The sequence below is a fragment of the Cyprinodon variegatus genome, unplaced genomic scaffold, assembly GCF_000732505.1.
Source record: "Cyprinodon variegatus isolate N-32 unplaced genomic scaffold, C_variegatus-1.0 Scaffold212, whole genome shotgun sequence".
NCBI lineage: Eukaryota > Metazoa > Chordata > Actinopteri > Cyprinodontiformes > Cyprinodontidae > Cyprinodon > Cyprinodon variegatus.
In genome coordinates this window covers 1124942-1143244 of record NW_015150665.1, presented here as the reverse complement: position 1 = coordinate 1143244, position 18303 = coordinate 1124942, and the positions used below count along the sequence as shown (strand labels likewise).

General features: G+C 36.3%; 1 protein-coding gene across 1 annotated transcript; it reads right to left on the bottom strand.

Moving 5' to 3' along the window:
- Positions 1–337: 337 nt before the first annotated feature.
- Positions 338–15843, bottom strand: LOC107088289 (tudor domain-containing protein 3-like). The gene is made up of 9 exons (XM_015380373.1): positions 15648–15843; positions 13967–14051; positions 9535–9600; positions 6850–7010; positions 4717–4858; positions 4508–4579; positions 1980–2129; positions 1466–1618; positions 338–962 (listed from the first exon to the last, which is right to left on the bottom strand). The coding sequence occupies exons 1-9, from the start codon at positions 15683–15685 to the stop codon at positions 777–779; spliced, it is 1053 nt and encodes a 350-aa protein (XP_015235859.1). The 5' UTR covers positions 15686–15843; the 3' UTR covers positions 338–776.
- Between the last annotated feature and the right edge of the window lie 2460 nt (positions 15844–18303).

The following is an 18303-nucleotide window of genomic DNA, read 5'->3' as shown; positions in this document are numbered from 1 at the left end:
TTTCTATAACTGTAAACCACAATTAACAAAATTACCTGATATCCTTTAAATACATCACCCAGAATGAATTATATTAGTATTTAATGAGATGCATCAATATAAAGAAGTTCATTATCTGAATTTGCTCCTCATCTTCATCACCAAAATATTTCCTTATAAAACTGCAAAAAGGAAAACAAATGAGGCGATTAGATGTCTGCACTGTTAATCTGAAGCTCATGTTTTAATGCATTCTGTGTTTCGGTTCATGCTCATTTCTCTATGTAGGACATTTGAAAAGCATCAGAAATGTATTTATTTCTCCAAGCATGTTAATATGTGTTTTGTGTTCATTATAAATCTTAGCCCATCTTAAACAGGCGTTGTACTTTAGCTAAGAGGGAGAGGCCCTCAGGACCAAGTGTGATTTATGTACAAAAAATAAAGAACTCAATAGGATTAAGTGAGTTTCAAGTTGCTAAAGTATGATTTTCTGTTAGGAAAAAACTTGTACAGCATAACTGAAGTAAAACAACATCTAACTGAAACCTTATCGTGCGCTGGGGGCAGAAAGCCCGTCTTACAGAGTGCATGCTGTTCTTGATAAACGAACTAAAAGCCGCAGCGCAGCCCTTGGGACTGCTAATTAGGCTGCTGGTGATTTTCAGTGCATTTCAGGGACGGCCACGTTGCTACCCAACCTTTTCCTAACCCCTGCCAAGTTTGGAGATCCAAAATACACTGCAGGGCACGGAAAATTATCTGCGTGTGCTGGTATGTGTGAGTGTGTGTGTATTTTATGAACCTCTGGGTTGTGTCCTGTTAGGTTCAGGGACCGCTGAGCCAGGTCTGCCACCGGAAGATCCGGTCAGAAGGCTGTTTAGTGCTACTTCAAGGTTGTTATTATTATCCATCAGAGCTTGTCGGGCAGCCTCCCTGTTAAAGCCCATCTCCATGATGTCTCTCAGAGCACGTTCATCCACCTAAACACCAGAGAGACGAGAGGCAGAATAAATCTATACTGTATATACAGCATAAAGAAAGCAAATAGAAAGAATTTGTAAAAACTTTGAGATATGTCAGTAAAAAGCCTAAACTTGTGTTTAGTTGAGGTTTTAAGTTTTAAACCATCTTTAAACATGTTTTGGGGCAAATCCTAATCATCCCTTTCTCTGCTCTAAGTTCTATTAAAGCCAAAGTTGTGTAACTACAAGCAGCTAGAACATGAAACAAACCAAGATAAATTGACCGCCATGCGAGTTCATTTAACTCGGCTTCATTTGCATTTTTTCAATATCCTAATCAATGTCTTACCGAGCCTCTGGAACAATAAAATAGAAACTCAATCAAGATCAAAGATCCAAAATGAAACACAAACCAGGTTTCCAAGGAAAAAAAAAGCTCCTCAAAATGATCAATATATGTTAAAAGGATTGTTTCTTAAAGAACATCTCAGCATTAGCTGGAATTATAATCATCTTCTCACCAGCTCTCTATAGTTTCCATCTGCTCGGCTTTCTGTTCTTTCTGCCTTTTCTTCTCTCCTCCTCTGCTGGTAAGAGTCTCTGCTTCGAGAGAAGGATGCTGCAGTGGATAAATTACTCCCTGCATTTCCTCCACCACCAAATGTGCGAGGGCCCTGAGGAGTGGAACAAGAATTAAAAACAAAAAAACAATAAAGACAAAGGAGCAGCAGGGTTGGAGAAAACCAAGAAAACATTCAGGTTTGTAGCTAATATTGCAATTATGCTTTTGAATTCAAAGAGTTGCAGAAATAATTCAGGTTAACCTAAATGTCAATAAGCTTCATGTAATTTACACGCGGAGCAAATTTAACAGCCTATGGAAAAACTGCAATCAATATGTTACACAGTGTGATTTGTTAGAATATGAAAAACAATGGAGAAAGGCAGAAAAGTGTTCATTATCAGTTAAGTGAGAGAATAACAACATGCCTTTTCAAAAAGACGCCAATGAGCCCTGGTTACAGCTGTAATTACCTCTTTGGCCTTGGAAACTTCAGCTATAGCTGCCGTCCGCTGCTTTTCAAACTCATCATTCTCATCTGCGGTTTTGATCACATTCTGAGTCTGCAGGGTTTTTCTCTGGTCGAGTTCTCTGCTGTCGATATCATCCTTTCTTCCACACCTCTGTGACGAGGATAAGAACACATGATACACATATTAAAGAACAAATAGAATGTAATGTACCCTTAAATAAACACAGGGGGTTCCATTTGCAAGTTAAAACCCTAAAGCCATCTTTGGAGCATAAAGTACTGGGAAAAAAACTAAATAAACTAAATAAATGTTTCACTCTAAAATAGGACCCATACAATCAGATTAGTGATACCTATTCTGGTGGAAGTGCACAGAAAAAGAAGGAATTTCTACTACGTTGCTTTGAAACTGTATCTTATCAATGAAAATGTAATTTTAAAATGAAAATGATCAGATCTTCTTATGTATTGCAAAGGTCCTCAATAAAGAACCAGTGCACTTTAATATTTTAAAATTTCTACATTTCAGCTAAAACCTGAATGAATTCAAGCAGCACTTCAAGGCTAGAGATGAGGCTAAGGCTACATTATTTATACTTAGGCTAGTTCTTCTACACCCGAGCAGATTTCTGAAAAATCAGCCCAGGATTTTAATGATTCAAAGAGAAACAACTGTTTTAAAAGATCCTAAAAGTTCATCAGTCACAGCAGAAAGGTTAGACATGGGTTTGTCAACATCAAGCTAATTCGTAGAGCAGAAGCATTTAAGAACAAAATAGTTACTAAAGTGCTTTAAAGACAGGAGAGACAATGGATAAAACAATAAAACAGAAAATTATAATACTCTCCATGGGGGCCTCATGCTTTGCTTTAGAACAGATTATTGGACGGTTAAGAGATAATGGCCGGTCTTTTAACAGTTGGGTGCAGAGTCTGAAATGAACCCTAACTAGTGTCTAGTTTTTTTTCATTTGGTGAGTTAGTGCCACAGCTCCATTCGCCACAAGGCGAGTAAATGTTTGGACCACAGCTGCACTTCAGTCACGTCTTTTGATCTTTTATTTTGGTAAGCCTCCCCTCTGTCTCTTTCTTCCTCTGCTGCTGTTCCTCACACGTCAAAGGACGGACACGCATACAGAGAGCCCATCATTTAACAACTGCGCCGCTAGGCAAACTGTAGCAGTATATAGTTGGAGCAACCGAGCCTTCTTAAAGGCAATGTGACGATGAGGAGCAGGAGGAGCAAGGATCTACAACCCTCAGGGGGAAGAGAAAGTTTATTGAAAAATGCCGCTATCAGGTAGCCTGTGTTTTGAAAGAGAAAGGCTTCTTTATAAGGATGCTAAGCTAATGAGCTGCTCTGTGTGCACCAAATATGCAAAAGAGAACAAACACGATTAATTTATCGCTGGCTGTCAGTCTAGACAGTTAATGCCACATTCACTGGATGTCCATCTCTCAGGCTGAATCTAAACAACCCATGGAACAGCAACTGATAGCACACTGATGCTATAACAACACAAAGATGAAGATACAGTTTTGCACTGCCGCTGCCACTGGAAGAAAGGCTAAGCTTTTACTGATAGACTCCATAAAGTTTTTTTCTTTTTATGGTCATTCTATCAGATAAAAGTATTTTAAACTTTACAACCTTAATAAAACTACTTTACTGCAACTTTGTGCGCATTTAACATAATGCCTTAGTGAATAATTTTGTGTTCCGCTCCACTTGGCAGGTGAGTCAAAAGGTTCATTTCAGAATCCGGTTGTGTGGCTTTCAGGAAATTCCCTTAGTGCTGTATGATTGTTCTCCTCTCATATTCAATAAAAAATCCAAACCAGTCCAAAAACAGACAGAACGTGAATAAATTAATGTGTAAAAAAAAAAAAAAAAAACTTAGTTCCAGTTAAGGGACTAAGGGACTCAAATCTCTGGTGTCCTGCCAGATCTAGATGTTTTTGTACTTTAACACCTCGGTTTTTCAGCAGAAAAATGCTCTTAATCAGCCATCAACAGATATAAGTTTTTCTGAAAAAAGGAAGCATTCAAAACATGCAGGAGAGCGTCCATTAATGAATGGAGCTGGACACCCCTGATATAGATCAACATAAAGACCCTCAGGGAAGTACAGGCAGGAAGTAAAAAGACTAAACTGTCTAAGGAATAAGTTTACTTTGCCAATAGTTCTAAGCAGACAGAAAAACCTGCATTTATCTGCTTCTCTTGTGTCAAGGAGCTGTCAAATACAAACCCCAGATTCCTGACAGCAGAACAACAGCCAGGAGCCAAAGAATCAATGATGTCAGCATGTTTGTTCAGAAAACACACTTTATCAGAGAAACTAACTCTTATCTCTTTACATTTTTAGTTATCATCAGATCTTTTAGTTTTATTTTTCTAAGCATGGTTATTCTAAACAGATCTATATTCTATATCCAGCTATTTAGTTTTTGACATCAGCATTAAACCTCCTGTGCAAAGTATGATTTGTCTAAAAATGCAGTCTTGTAATTTGCTCTTCCTCTCACCTGACCAAATGGCACGAAGGGTGGAGGTCCACCTTCTGCTCCAATGTTACTCCTGCTGTGTTTGGCCAAACTCTGCAGGTTGAAGGATAAACAGAGAACCAAAAGACAAGCAATAAACCGGGCAGAACTATAGAGGCAAACAGAGGTAGCTTTTGTATTGTTTTTAAACAACTAAAAGTGTAATAATTCAAACTCAGATTGACCCTCACCCTTTGTAGCTCCCATTTCTCCACCATGTGATCCACCTCTCCCCCAAGGACGTGAATGTTTGAGTCGTCGAGCAGCAAAATACCGTTTTTAACTTGAATTGTACCAACAAGCTTCACCTTCGTCCCAGGGGGTGTATTCAGGCTGAAAGGCATAGAGAAGACATTTGTTATAAACAAATCAAATAAATAAACAGCCATGAATGATTATTTTCAGCCCACAGCTCAGATTTCAAGGGTTTAGCACATTTGAACTGTATCTAGCAGCTCTAACACCCTATTGCCTTATCACTCTCTAAATGACATGGAGCAGTGCCAGCAGATGGGTGGTAAAGCTAAGAGAGACTATTAATAATCCCAGCTGCTCACCCATCCTCATGGTAAATTAAAAGCGCCTCTATCTCATCAGGCCTGATAAGGCCTCTGCCTCTCTCATTAGGAAAGCACAGGGACTTAGTGGGATTTCCAGCTACTGATGCTGGAAGCCAAAGGAACAATTAGGGATCTCACTCCAAACCTCTGGGATAGATGGTGCTCTCATGTCATGGTAATGTAGAAATAAGAAGCAGTGTATCCCCGATTCAATCAAAAACACACTATTCAACCTGTATAGTTGCCATTTAATGTTTAATTGTGCTGCCTTCATATCACTGCCTCACACAGTGAACAGTCCTGTAATCCATCTCATCATTCTTTTCCATCCACTTAAGGGCTCCTTCGCACTAAAGCGGACACTTTCATCAGAAACATTAAGCGCCGCTGTCAGCTGTCCGTGTGTGTGTGTGTGTGTGTGTGGGGCTCATAAAGAGGGGATTTGTTCTGTTCTCTCCTCTCTTCCCATCAGGAAGTCACGGACTACATTCTGGCCACTCCACCTGTACAGACTGGCTAGTCACCATGGCAGCAATCACCAAGGCCACCGTTGCTTGGATGGAGATGTAATTAAGGCTGCGAGTTGTTAAATCAGGTGGCGCCGCATGGAGTTGCAGATAAAGGAGAAATTGACGTATGTGGTGAGGGTTGAAAGTGTTGACAAGGAGGCGAAAGGAGAGTGAGAAGAGAAACCTTACACATGGGCTAAATATAAGAGGAAGTGGCTAAACATGTGGAGATCAATCTACACACATTTTTGCTAAATCAAAATCCTTTTCCTTTTTTTTATATCTATTTTTCATTTTTTTTTTTACCACTTTGTGTATTTTCTTAAGAACTCTTCCGCACAACAAAAGAAATTCGTACAATTGTTATGCTTTTCAAGTTTGAACTTTGGTTAAAAACTGAATAATACAACTAAGGCAAAGGGTGGATTTTTAATGATTTATTTTAATCAGAGCATTAATATTAACATAAAGCAAAAAGGGTCAACAGAAAAAATCCAACCTTACTGGTTTAACACTGTCCTGAAGGAACTGCCTCTCTACACTAAATGAGTAGGACAGCTTTTCCATTCTGTGGATCTCTTGCACAATGTCTATCCAGTCTTCTATTATTGGTGATTCTGCTTTGGGCCATTCCCAGGTGAAGGCCTTGTTACTTGCAGCCAATAAAATATAGAAAAGTTTCTTGTCTTTTCCTCCTCTGATCCACTTGTATTTTTCCCAAAGAATTGGTTGCAAAGGCCAAAGGACTCACAACAGAGAATACCTGTACATGTTCGTTAATTTAAGATCAATACTGATTAATGACTTGGCAGCCTCAATAAATGTAGAAGCGCTTGGCTTCATATCCCCTGCATTCCCCACAACAATCACCAATGCCCTTCTGGAGAGATGAAATAAAAAAAATCTATTTGTTTAACAAAATGCACAGCATTTGACTCGTTTGTAACCCATAGGATCTTACATAGGATCTTTGTGTTCCCAACTTGCTTCCGTAAATTTACAATTACTTGGTGTATTTTCAAGCAGCCTTTCGTGTCGATTTTTTTGCACAAAGGTGCACTAAGGTGCAACATTTTATCCACAGCCTCTGAGATTCAGTTACAAAGAGTAACAGAGAAAGAGAGAGAAAGAAAGAAAATGTAAAAACAAGATTAAAAAATAGTTTGAAAACTCTCCTGAGGGGAATATGAATCAGTATAAACTTCCCAAACAATTAAGCTAAACTGCATCTGCTTATGAAAACAAAGAAGCCTACCTGATTTTGGACAGATGTTTCAGCTCCAGTCCAACACAGGTGGTGTGCCCATCTGTCATTTGGAGGCGCAGCATTCTCGGAGCACCTTGGGACTCCTCATGGTCTTTGGGAGCCGAGACGTTTCTCACCTTCTGCAGCTGGAGGACACATGGACCCTCAAACTGTCCATTTAGGAAATAAAATAAAAAAACAATAAAAAAAAAGGAAAGCTAAATTAGCTTGAGGGGTAAACTGGCAGCAGGTGCAAGAATAATATCCACTAATTGCAGTGAAGGATACTCTCAGAATCAATAATAAAAAAACTAAATTGACATGGGTAAATATTTCCGCCTCTGTAAGCCAATGACAGCACAGGTTTGTTTATTCCCCTAACTGCTTCACAGAGAACATTTGGATTTAGTCAGCATTTTGGTTTTTAGACAGGAGGAGAGCTAAGCTCACAACAGGACGTTTGTTTTAGTGGCTGGAACATTATTTCACAATAACTCGAAAGCAGCATCACAGCCAAAAAAAATGATAAAAGATAAAAAAAAATAGAAATTTTTAAACGCTGGTCTGTGAGCACCATCTAGTGGAGGTTTTGAGAATTGCAATATGGACAACAGAAAACAGTTGTGCTTCTAGAAACCATAAGTGTTTTTAGTGCATCATCATTTTGCAGTAAAGAGGACGTCAGAGTGCTGAATTCCTACAAGTTTCACTTGCTAGACTTAAATGTTTCAGGTCAAACAAAAGTTGAATATAGACTGTTACCTTAAACATTTTTTTAAAAGCATATCGTTTATCATTTTTTACATTACCTATTTTCCATCTCCAACTATATAACACATAACTCCACAACTACTTAATTCAAACTTATGATATCTGTATAAAGATAAAGCATAAATCTTTTTTTTTATCATTTAAGAAACAGTGAATACATAATTGTGCATAATTTGTGGTAAAATAAATGAAAAGAAACTAAGGAGAAAAATCTGCCCCAAATCACCAGGCTGTGTGTAGAAAAACAAATTGCAATCTGAAGGTAGAGATAGTTTGAGTCGTCCCAAACTGTGGAGTTATTTCGGCTCACTATTTTTTTTTTTTATGTCTTTTCCCAGTATTGTATTACATCAGCTTCACTGGAAGGTTTTTGAGCATCATTGTTCGACCTATGGTTACTGCAGACAATCTCAATGAGATTTAAATCTGGCCATTGACTTGACCACAGTGTTATTTATTAATTTTTATTCTTTGAAGGTGAGCTTGATGGTTTAGTTTCATTCTTTGTCCTGCTGCATAACCTAAGCATGCTTTAATGACCGGTTATTCTTACTCAGAACGACTTTCTGGAACAAACATTGCATGATGCAATTTTTTTTGCATTTTTTTTTTTTTAAATACTGCTGTTATTTTACAGCTTCTAAACAGCTCTACGTTTTTCTTTTTTTATTGGTACACAACATATTTTCCTAAAAGTCTAGTTTCACCAAATATATTTTGGACATTGAACCTTGGAGTTATTTTTGGTCAGCAGTAATTTTTGCCAGTTTCTTTTTTTTTTCTCTTCTACTTATTAAATAATGAACACCGGCCTGGATTTAAACAAATAAAACCACACAATATTTTGGGTTTTTGACCCTTTCTCCAGGTGTTCACTCCTAGATTAAATGCTCATTGTTCTACTGGAAAAAATATATAACTAAATCCACTTCCAGGAAGGTTTAGTACTGTTCCATGTGTTCAGAAATTGTGATTAAAAGCTTTAGAACCATTTCCATCCAATTCTTATAACCTTTTGAATATCAACAATTATAATATAATAATTAGATGTTTTTCCATCTGAGTAGGAGCGAATAGACCAGATGATGCAAAGCATAATGTCTTTGTATGTTGATGTTACACTCGGCTGTAATAAACAGGAAGTAAAGGTAGCAAACCAGCTCAGACCATAGATCTGTAATGGAGTGAGGTTTTAAATTATTGTGTTAAAATTAGATCAGTTGTGCTTACTTTCTCATGTCAGCTGGTATTAGCGATGTTACGTGACTTTTGGTGACATCACAAGAGTAGTGTCATTCTAATGCAGGCATGTTCACTGAATTCATTTAACAAATGTGTTTCTATCTATAATGCATATACTCTTTTTTTTGGAACAGTCAACACTCAAGAAAGCAAAAAGTAACTTTTTTGCAAAGTTTTGGAATTTGATTTAAATTTATCCGTCTCGACCAACATCTACTAATACCTTACTTCTTAATGTGTATTAATAAAACAAGGATGGGAACACGTGTTTTGACAATCCTTAGCTGGTGCCTCAGTGAGTCTCAGAAATCACTTTAGAGACGACCAACGAGGGATGCCAATGAATGCTTCTACTCTGTTCTTTTATTTCTTTTGATCAGGGAAAGATCAAAGAAATCTCGGTGAGACATTTTTCCCTACCTTGTGTTATCAAACAGGTTCTCCTCAAATGATAAATTATTCTACAGACCTGGTAAGTACATTTGTGATTTAACAAGGACCGTGGTTTTCCCACACAGGGTGGATGTTCTTCATCCACTTAAAATGCATTTTTTATATCCTCTGGTAATATCTCTCATTAACATTTGATGGTCTGAGACACTTAACTTTAACAGAAAAGGTAAAACAAAAAAAGAAATTATAGCGGGAATATGTTTACAACCACTCATGGATAACACTCACCTTCTCAGTTCTTCCACTATTTATATCGGATGGAAGAACCTTTTTCCCAATAGGCCTGAGATCACTCTGCAAAGGATATAGAACAATATAAAAAAGAGAAATAAAAAAATATCACAGCAGTCAGAAATAACTAGTAACAGGAAAAATACTTAATGAGACACTAAATATTCAAATGTATTGCAATTCTACCTTCGATGGACACCTATAAACAGTAATACTGATTACATTCATTTAGTTGCACAGCATAAAACCACAGCATGAATGTGGGCAAGTTTTATTTAAAGTTATTTGTTACTAATTAAAATCCTAACACTGATTTATTACTGATTATTGATTAAATATTTCACCAATCGTATTAGATTTTAATCTCTAATGAATGATCTCTGTAACTAAACACAAAATACCTAAAAAATAAAAATTAAATGAATAACAGATCATATTTTGTAGTTTTCTATATGGTCCAAAACCCATAACTTCAGTTCAACACTTGGGTTAAGATTACATTTATAATAGGGCTGTGAGCATTAATGCCTAAACCTCCATTAATTAAAAAAAATGTTTAGTTTTTTTTTTTGAATAACTTTTTAGACATAAAACTTTTTGTCTCTCTGACTAACCAGTAGTCAGGCCCTTTGCTCATTTCATGAAGCGGTAAGAGGTGATGGAAGAAAAAAGTAAAACCTGAGTTTAAATCAGCCTGCTTACCTTTGAAAAAATCAAAGAATGAAAAAAGAAAAGTTAAATTTTTTTTAGTTACTATGGTTGCACTTGCAAATTTTTTTTTGTCACTTGGGACCAAACACCACAGTTCTTGGAGAGCATCATGTCTCCATTACAACCGGTTTAAATCGGGAAGCTCTGCCACCAAAAAAGTAGCAGAGATAAATGGATTAAACTTTCATAATGGAGTCTGAGGTACACCGGTTATGAGGAGCTCTTCCTTTTTTTCCTATATGGTTTGCATATAGAAACTACTGGCAAATGATAGTGTTTAAAAACAAAGTGCTGCTGCAGGTGAGTATGAACCCATCAGAGCATTGGCCATGCTTATAACAGATCACGATTTTTTCCCCCAAACAAAATTGAGGTAATATATGTTTTTATCTTCACTCGCTTTTATTTTTCTTCTATTCCGGGGTGGTTTGAAAGGGGTGTGAAGGAAGCTGTTTACATTGAGAGACAAACTTAAACAGAGGGAGTGGACTCAGGTTTCAGCTCTCAAAAACCTACAAAGCAGCCATAGAGTTGATTCCTTCCTGCTATCATCTCAATCCTCATCGCCAGGCAGGCGACTAAAACATCTCGCCTGGTCAGCCAGGCCAACAATGACGCTAACGACTCCCCATTACTAAGGGGTGGACCTGTTTTTCAGTTCAATTTGCATGTTTTCTAAGCCATAAAAAGGCTTTTGTTCGGGGAATTTTATAAGCCCAGAACTCAACGCTACTCCAGACATTTTAAATTGAGAAAGTTTTCTGGATGGGAAGCGAAACATCTTCAAAGTTGGAAAACAGTGGATTATTTTTTAACTTTTTTGGAATGAATATGACCTGGATGACTGAGAAGCTTCACCAACTTCTATTCTATTGTTTAATTCATGTAAAGCAAGATAAATTGTACTTATAGTTAATTGTGCTATACAAATAAACGTACCTTAAAAATAACATACTGACACAGGAGACGATTAATAGCAATATTTATTCAGGAGAAGGTGCAGATTAATGCTCTTTAACATGCACCATGACATTCTCATCTGGCCCAAACACCGACGACCAACAAGTTAATTTATGTCCGTAATATATATATATATAATTATAGTAGGACACCAGAGTTGGACTGGAGCTGAGAACAGCTTCTTCTAGTTTGACGTGCATTATAGTCCGATTGTGCTTCAATACTGACCCAAACGGGACCAAAAGCTGCAGGTGTAAATAAAAACAAACCAAAAAAACAAAAGTTATTGACTACATTTTTCTAATAGTCCAATTGTTAAATTAAGAGAGTGGCATGATATATTTATTCTCTCAGAGTAAGCTCAGCATTACTTTCCTCGTAATATTTGAAAGCTGGTCTGAAATGCCCCTTTTTTAAATAAAAAGGTCAAGAAGGAAACAATTTCTTTATTGGATTCACATTGAAGACTTTAGTTAAATAATCTATATTATGAGCTTTGAACTCACTTGACATGTAAAATAACAGTATTTTAGACATGCAGTTGAATTCATGCTTTTCTGATGCAGAGATAGCACCATTCATATAATTCTTTCAGTCCAGGTTCTTATTTTATTTGTTGTTTTTATTTTTCAAGCACTGACAGTTAAAGATATTATTTCAGATACAACAAGCCTTTTTCATAACTTCCATTAAAATTATAATATGAATAATGCTGTCATGTTTTTAGATGTTGTTTTGCTGCTTTAGTTTGGAAACAATACAATTTTCAAGTTTCATTTGTTTTTGTATGCGGTATGGCTGTGATTAGTGTAACTGTCTGAAATAGTTTATTTCCAAACTGCATTTATTAATGTATGCCATCATTCTGATACTGACCAGAATGTATTGAGGCCGCTATATCTAACAGAGCTCACTTTAGAGCAGGAGTTATATAAAAATTGTAAAAAAATATTTTTAAACATTTGCATTTAAGATAAAACAAATGGTTTTTGTCTGTCAATAGTCTCTATCCAGAAGTCGAGTGGAAAAGCTGTAGTTTCACCTGGTTTATTTTCATAACATCTTCTTTAAGCATCCTTTGGTTCTTCGATTATAAATCGACTAATCGAAAAAAAATTGAAAGATTAATCGATTTTTAAAATAATTGTTAGTTGCAGCCCCAATCAGGTGCGAGGATGGAGAAGGAGAGAAGAGCAATATACAGGAAAAGGCAGCAGGTTGGTCAAATAGCACCGAATGTCAATATCTGATCATCTTACTGTAGTTTGCAAATGGTTGAAAGCGTTTATGTTAGATTTCTTGTGCAAGTCTTAAAATATAATGGATAATGGAGCTCGACTGGGATAGTTCGATAAATCGCAGCAGATGTCGTAAAATCCCCCCCCTTTTTTTTTCCAAATCCAAAACCTGACAGGTATGCATTAGAGCAGGGGTCTTCAACGTTTTCCAGGCCAAGGACCCCCAAACTTATGGTGAGATGGAGTGGGGACCCCCTAAATATATATTGTATGAAATAGTGTTCTATCAACCTGGTCCTATAGTCACTCTATTACAGATGGAGTAATGTAACTAAAGTAATTTCTCCCTGGGATTATTAAAGTATTTCTGATTCTGATTCCTGGTTGACGGGTCAGGTGTTGTGAATGAAACGGTGCCCAGCTTGAAAGAGCTCCTGTGTGTCGTATTGAGATTGGATCCCAGTTTTCTTTTTTTCAAAAGAAATTCCTCTAATTTTTAAACCTGAATGCATCGTGTTTTTTTTTTCTAATTCAGATTTTATAGAAAAATGTAATTTTAAGTTAAATTAAGTAAAAAATATATAAAATTCCAAAATTATGGAATCCTGGCCCATCTACATTTGGCTTAGAACCGCCGCTGGCATTGATGACTGAAAGACATCTTCTGCCTCCATTTATCTGTTTACTACAGTGTGTTGAATTCATGTTAATGTGGATTTAAAGACAGTTCAATTAGTGGAAAAAATTGCAGGGTGAATATAAAAAAAAAAAAAAGTCTAATAAACCAAAACTTTCGCGACCCCCATGCAGTACCTCTGGGGACCCCCTAGGGGTCGCGGACCCCCTGTTGAAGACCTCTGCATTAGAATAAAGGAGGCTGGGTGAATCAGCTGAGCAGGAATGTGTGCAAGTGGCGCCCTAGATCCTTTGACAGCACTCCAGGCTGAACAGTAAAGGTCATGGTTTTAGCAGTAAAGATGAAAATTCCAGACTACAACTTTTGTCCTTTTGAGTACATGTGGGAGAACAACCCTGAGTTTCTGGGTGCTAATGGGTTTTTTTTAATGCATTTATGTAACCAAAGTATCTTAAACATCCACAAACAACATGCTTCCAATATACAATTGGATTGGAGTTATTATACCAGCTGAATTACTATTTTGATTCACACCATGAAAACAAAAACTACCAGATATCAGGATAAATTGGAATTATATTAATTTATTCAAGGTAAATGCTGTAAGACCAAAGTGCTTTTCTACATCCAGGGTATGTACAGCCAATGTGGTTACCCTTCAATAATAGTCCCACACTGACAATAACATTAAAGTCATGTGCCATTAACAGAGACAATAAACTAAAGATTCAGGACACAGTTTTGCTTTTTTTTTTTGCTCATTTTAAAAAAAAACAACTTGGTTCTTAACTATTTTGTATCCCCACTGGGTAGAAAAAACAAATACACAATATGTTAGCACACTGAGAAAATGATTGTGTAAACTTAGAAGATTAAAACTCACATCAAGTGCAATGCGAATAATATCACTGGGTGTTACTTTCTCTGCCGATCCTTTTAGCTCTTCTATTCCTTCATCACTGAAGTGCCTGTATGATAGATATGGTAGAAACATGGGTAAGATACAGGATTTAAGCAGTTTGATCCATGAGAAAGTAAGTACAACTGATCTGATTTTATGCAGAAAAAGAAACAAATATAGACTCATACAGCTATTCCAACTGCGGAAGAGGATTAGGGCAGCTGAAAAAATAGAAAAAGTTAACTGATTTTTACATTTTATTTCAGTATAAAAGCAGAAAAAAGTCAGAATTCTGACTTTAATCTCAGAATTCTGACTGAGTACTGAGAGCTAACAAGAATATTAGCATCAAGCCGTAGCCACCTCTGTTTTAGAGACTAAACAAGCTTTCTTGTTTTTGCTCTTCCATCATCGGGGACCCTTCGGGCACGTAAAAAGTCGCCTAATTCCATCATTTTCTACCAATGTGCTACTAGCCCTCTCAAACAACTCACATCTTTGTCAGTGAACCTGAGTGCCCCCACATCTCTTCCTTCATGGTACCCATCTACATTAAGATCCAAAATTCTGAGATTAAAGTCAGAATTCTAAGAAAAAAAGTCAGAATTCTGAGATTACAGCCAGAAATCTGAGATTACAGCCAGAAATCTGAGATTACAGTCAAACTTCTGAGATTACAGTCAGAATTCTGAGAAAAAAAAGTCAGAATTCATCATCATTCATATTAAACTGAAATAATATTTAAAAATCAGTTATCTTTTTTTTATTTCAGTTTCCTTAGTGGCCCTAATCCTCCTCCGTATCCAAAAGTTTAGTCTTTGGGTGTTTTTAGTTTGAAATGGTTCAACAACAGTCAATATAAAAATGCTTTCAGAAAAAAAAAGTTTTATGAAAAATATTAAAATCCTTAAGGAGACTATGCTACATATTTATATTCAAAAATATATTCTTATAATATTTGTTTCTTAGAGATACTTCGGGACAGTATGTCAAAATCTACTTTGCTCTAGCTTAGGGAAAAATAAAACTTTTGAATTAAACTAATACATTCCAAAGATTACAGACCAAACCAAACAAGGAAACATTAATAACAAGATGATGTTTGATTACATTTTAAACAACATTCTAAAAAAAGGTGGCGATATAATCCGAACCACAGTATTCTCCTTTGAACGTGCAAAAGAACATCTAGAATGTACAAACAAAAGAACTAGAAAGGAATGTTGATTTACTTGGTTTCTATTCTTCACAAGTAAATGCCGAAATGTCACAGGTGCAGAGTGGATCCCACCGCTTGTAGAAAACATAGCAATGCCAATGCTAACTACACATTAATGTAAATATTTGAAACAACCGACCAAAAGGATTACCTTTGTCGAATCAATAACCGTATAAACAAGATCGTCCATTAAGTAGCAGTTGTCTGTAATGCTAGGCGTGCGTTAGCTAACCTAGCAGCGGCGTACATTGCTCTTCAGAAGTTAATGACATAAACTAAGTTTATTATAACCTCACGTGCAGCATATTGTTGGAATTATTTGTAAGAGATAGGTTGCCATTGGGTTGTTACAAAAAAACAGAAAACAAAAGATTTTATTCAGCTTCTAGCCCATATGTCAGCATAGCTGCTGCTAGCAGCGACATGAGCTAGCATGCTACCTACCAGCCTTCTTTAAGCAGCGATTCGGTCAAATCGGTCATTTTCGTCCAAATTGCAGATGCCCAAATAAAAACAATAGTAGTTCTACCGTGTTGCTGATTTATAAACAACTATCTGGTAGTGTGATACATGTTATTTTCTTCCAAAGATTGGTGATGTGAGAACTGAATGACCCAGTCGTTAATACGTCACGGAGCGAGAAGCGTTGGGCGAGTACGGGGTGCCGTGAGGATCAAAAAGGCAGATTCTTCGTTTTTTTTTTTTTTTTTTTTTTTTTTTTTTTTTTTATAGTTGGATAGGGTTGTGAATTATTCTCTCTTGTGAAAAGAGAATAAGAACACTGGTGAAGCTATACAAAAATGTGTCTTACCTGCTGCTGCTGTTATATTAATTCATATCTGGTGGTACAACTGATTAAATAATTCAATTCAGTTTATTTATATAGCGCCAATTCACAACACACGTCATCTTAAGGCACTTTACAGTTCACCAGATCATACAGTCAAATTGATTTAAAGTTTTCTATCTAAGGAAAACTAGTTGATTGCATCTACTCATTGAAGGCAATCCCTCACACTAAGCATGCTTGTAGCGACAGTAGAGAGGAAAAACTCCCTTTTAACAGGGAGAAACCTCCAGCAGAACCAGGCTCAGTGTGAGTGACCAGCTGTGAAAACTGACTGGGATTCAAGGAGACAGAAGCAGAGATACAATAATAATTTATAAAAACACATGCCCAGATCACAATCTTCATTGCTACCATCAGAGATGTCAAGTAACAAAGTACAAATACTTTGATACCTTACTTAAGTAGAAATTTTGGCTCTCTATAATTTACTCAAGAAATTATTTATTAGACAAATTTTTACCTCTCCTCCTTACGTTTTTTTTTTTTTTTTTTTTGCAATTATATCTACTTTCTACTCCTTACATTTTAAAAATATTTTGGTTTGTTTTGTTTCATTAAAGCTAATTTTCCTGTTCCATTGTCTAGATTCAAGATAATTTTTGAACCAGTTAGATCCCCTTTAAAAAAAAAAATCAGGTTAATCAGAAGTTCTTTGCTTATGATTATTCTTTGCTTATTATCCTATATATATTTTTCCAAAGAGGTAAGCTCAATAATGTGTTACTAGTTTGGATTGTTGCGTTTGATAAATTGACTTTCTACCATTGTCCATCCAGTATAAATTCCAAAGTACCGGTATCTCATATTTGTTTCAGTTTGAGCAGTAAGTAACTTTAACAGTTTACAAACTTGTCATAGCACAACATTTAAACACAAAAGTTCTGAACCACAACTTTACAATTCCATGACAGAATATTTCAAAGTTCAGTGATGGTATCAAAATAACGGGTGAATTGTTTATCAGATTATGCTATTTTAAAATGTAATCCTTAGTCACAGCCAGGCGCTGTCGAGGTGGAAAAGAAGGAAGCCATCCACAGAGTAGAAAAAAACAAAGACAAACTCTGTAGAGCCTGTTCCCTTGTGTAAAACGGTTAAACAGTGCCCTATATAGTTTTGAAATGATAAGCCATGATAAACTGATAAACATCTAATTAAATTGACCATGTGGAGGTTGATCCTTCTTATCATTTTCCTTCGTCTGGAGTTTAAAGGAACATTGTGCATCAATTTATCCTTTCTACTGCCTGAAACTGATAACTGCATTTACATGTGTTGTTATTGGTGTATTATTACCTCCGCCACTAATCAGATACATTTTTGTAAGAACTTAGTTTATAATAAGTCTAGCTACCAATTAGCAAAGTGCCATGACAGTTTGCTATCTTGAAAGTACAGATGGGGGCGAGGGATAAAATAGTCCTAAAGCTCAGAATACCAACATGTTTCCCCTTGCTGGTCATTCAGTGTGATTGAAAGGCAGTGAAGATCAATTGGTGACTGTAACCCCACAGCTGAAGGTCTGCATTACTGCCACACAATGCAGGACCATTCATATGCAGCAGCAGCAGCACAATAAATGTTTTCATCATCCTCAAGCAAGTGAAAAAGAGCACTTAAAAGACAATGAAACCAGAGACATCGGGCTGTAATAATAGCTCAGAATGTAGGCGCCAGAATTTAGGCGAAACATACAGCGATCACTCAAAAGGAGTATTATTGACACAGAGATGGAACTATTAATCTGCAGCGGCCCGAGTAGGGCAGGCACCGCCCAGCACTGAAAACTCTGGTTTGACAGTTCAGTCCAGGGGTTGATGTTAAGGATGTTTACCACTTGCCCAAAGGGCAAGTGACTTTCACATTTCATTTGCCCAAAAACAATTTTTACTTGCCCAGTATAATGTTTAATAAATACAGTTCCTAATATTCATTTTTGAATATATATCAATGAAACATGTTTGTTTTTTAAATGTTTTTTGTAATTCAGTATTTTTTAAGTCTACTGGAGCACAAATGTACAACACTTGGATTGGAAAATACTTTTATTATTTGGCACGATTACTGATATAAATTTCAAAAATAAAAGTTTTGTTAATTTTTTGTTGAGTCATGCCAGGATGGCAATATGGTTGGCTAGAAATTTTATGCATTTTGAGAAAAGAAAGGTCAACATTATTAGTTTGTTTAAAAATTTAGTTAATCGAGATTTGTTCATGTTATATAAGTTTCTGTCTGCCTCTGACTTTG

Excerpts from the sequence above, each read along its gene's own strand:
- LOC107088289 (XM_015380373.1), bottom strand. The coding sequence starts at position 15,685 with ATGACCGATTTGACCGAATCGCTGCTTAAAGAAGGCTG. Across the intron at positions 9,601-13,966 it reads TTATTCGCATTGCACTTGAT|AGTGATCTCAGGCCTATTGG; the intron begins GTGAGTTTTAAT and ends TATCCTTTGCAG. Across the intron at positions 4,580-4,716 it reads AGAAATGGGAGCTACAAAGG|AGTTTGGCCAAACACAGCAG; the intron begins GTGAGGGTCAAT and ends TTCAACCTGCAG.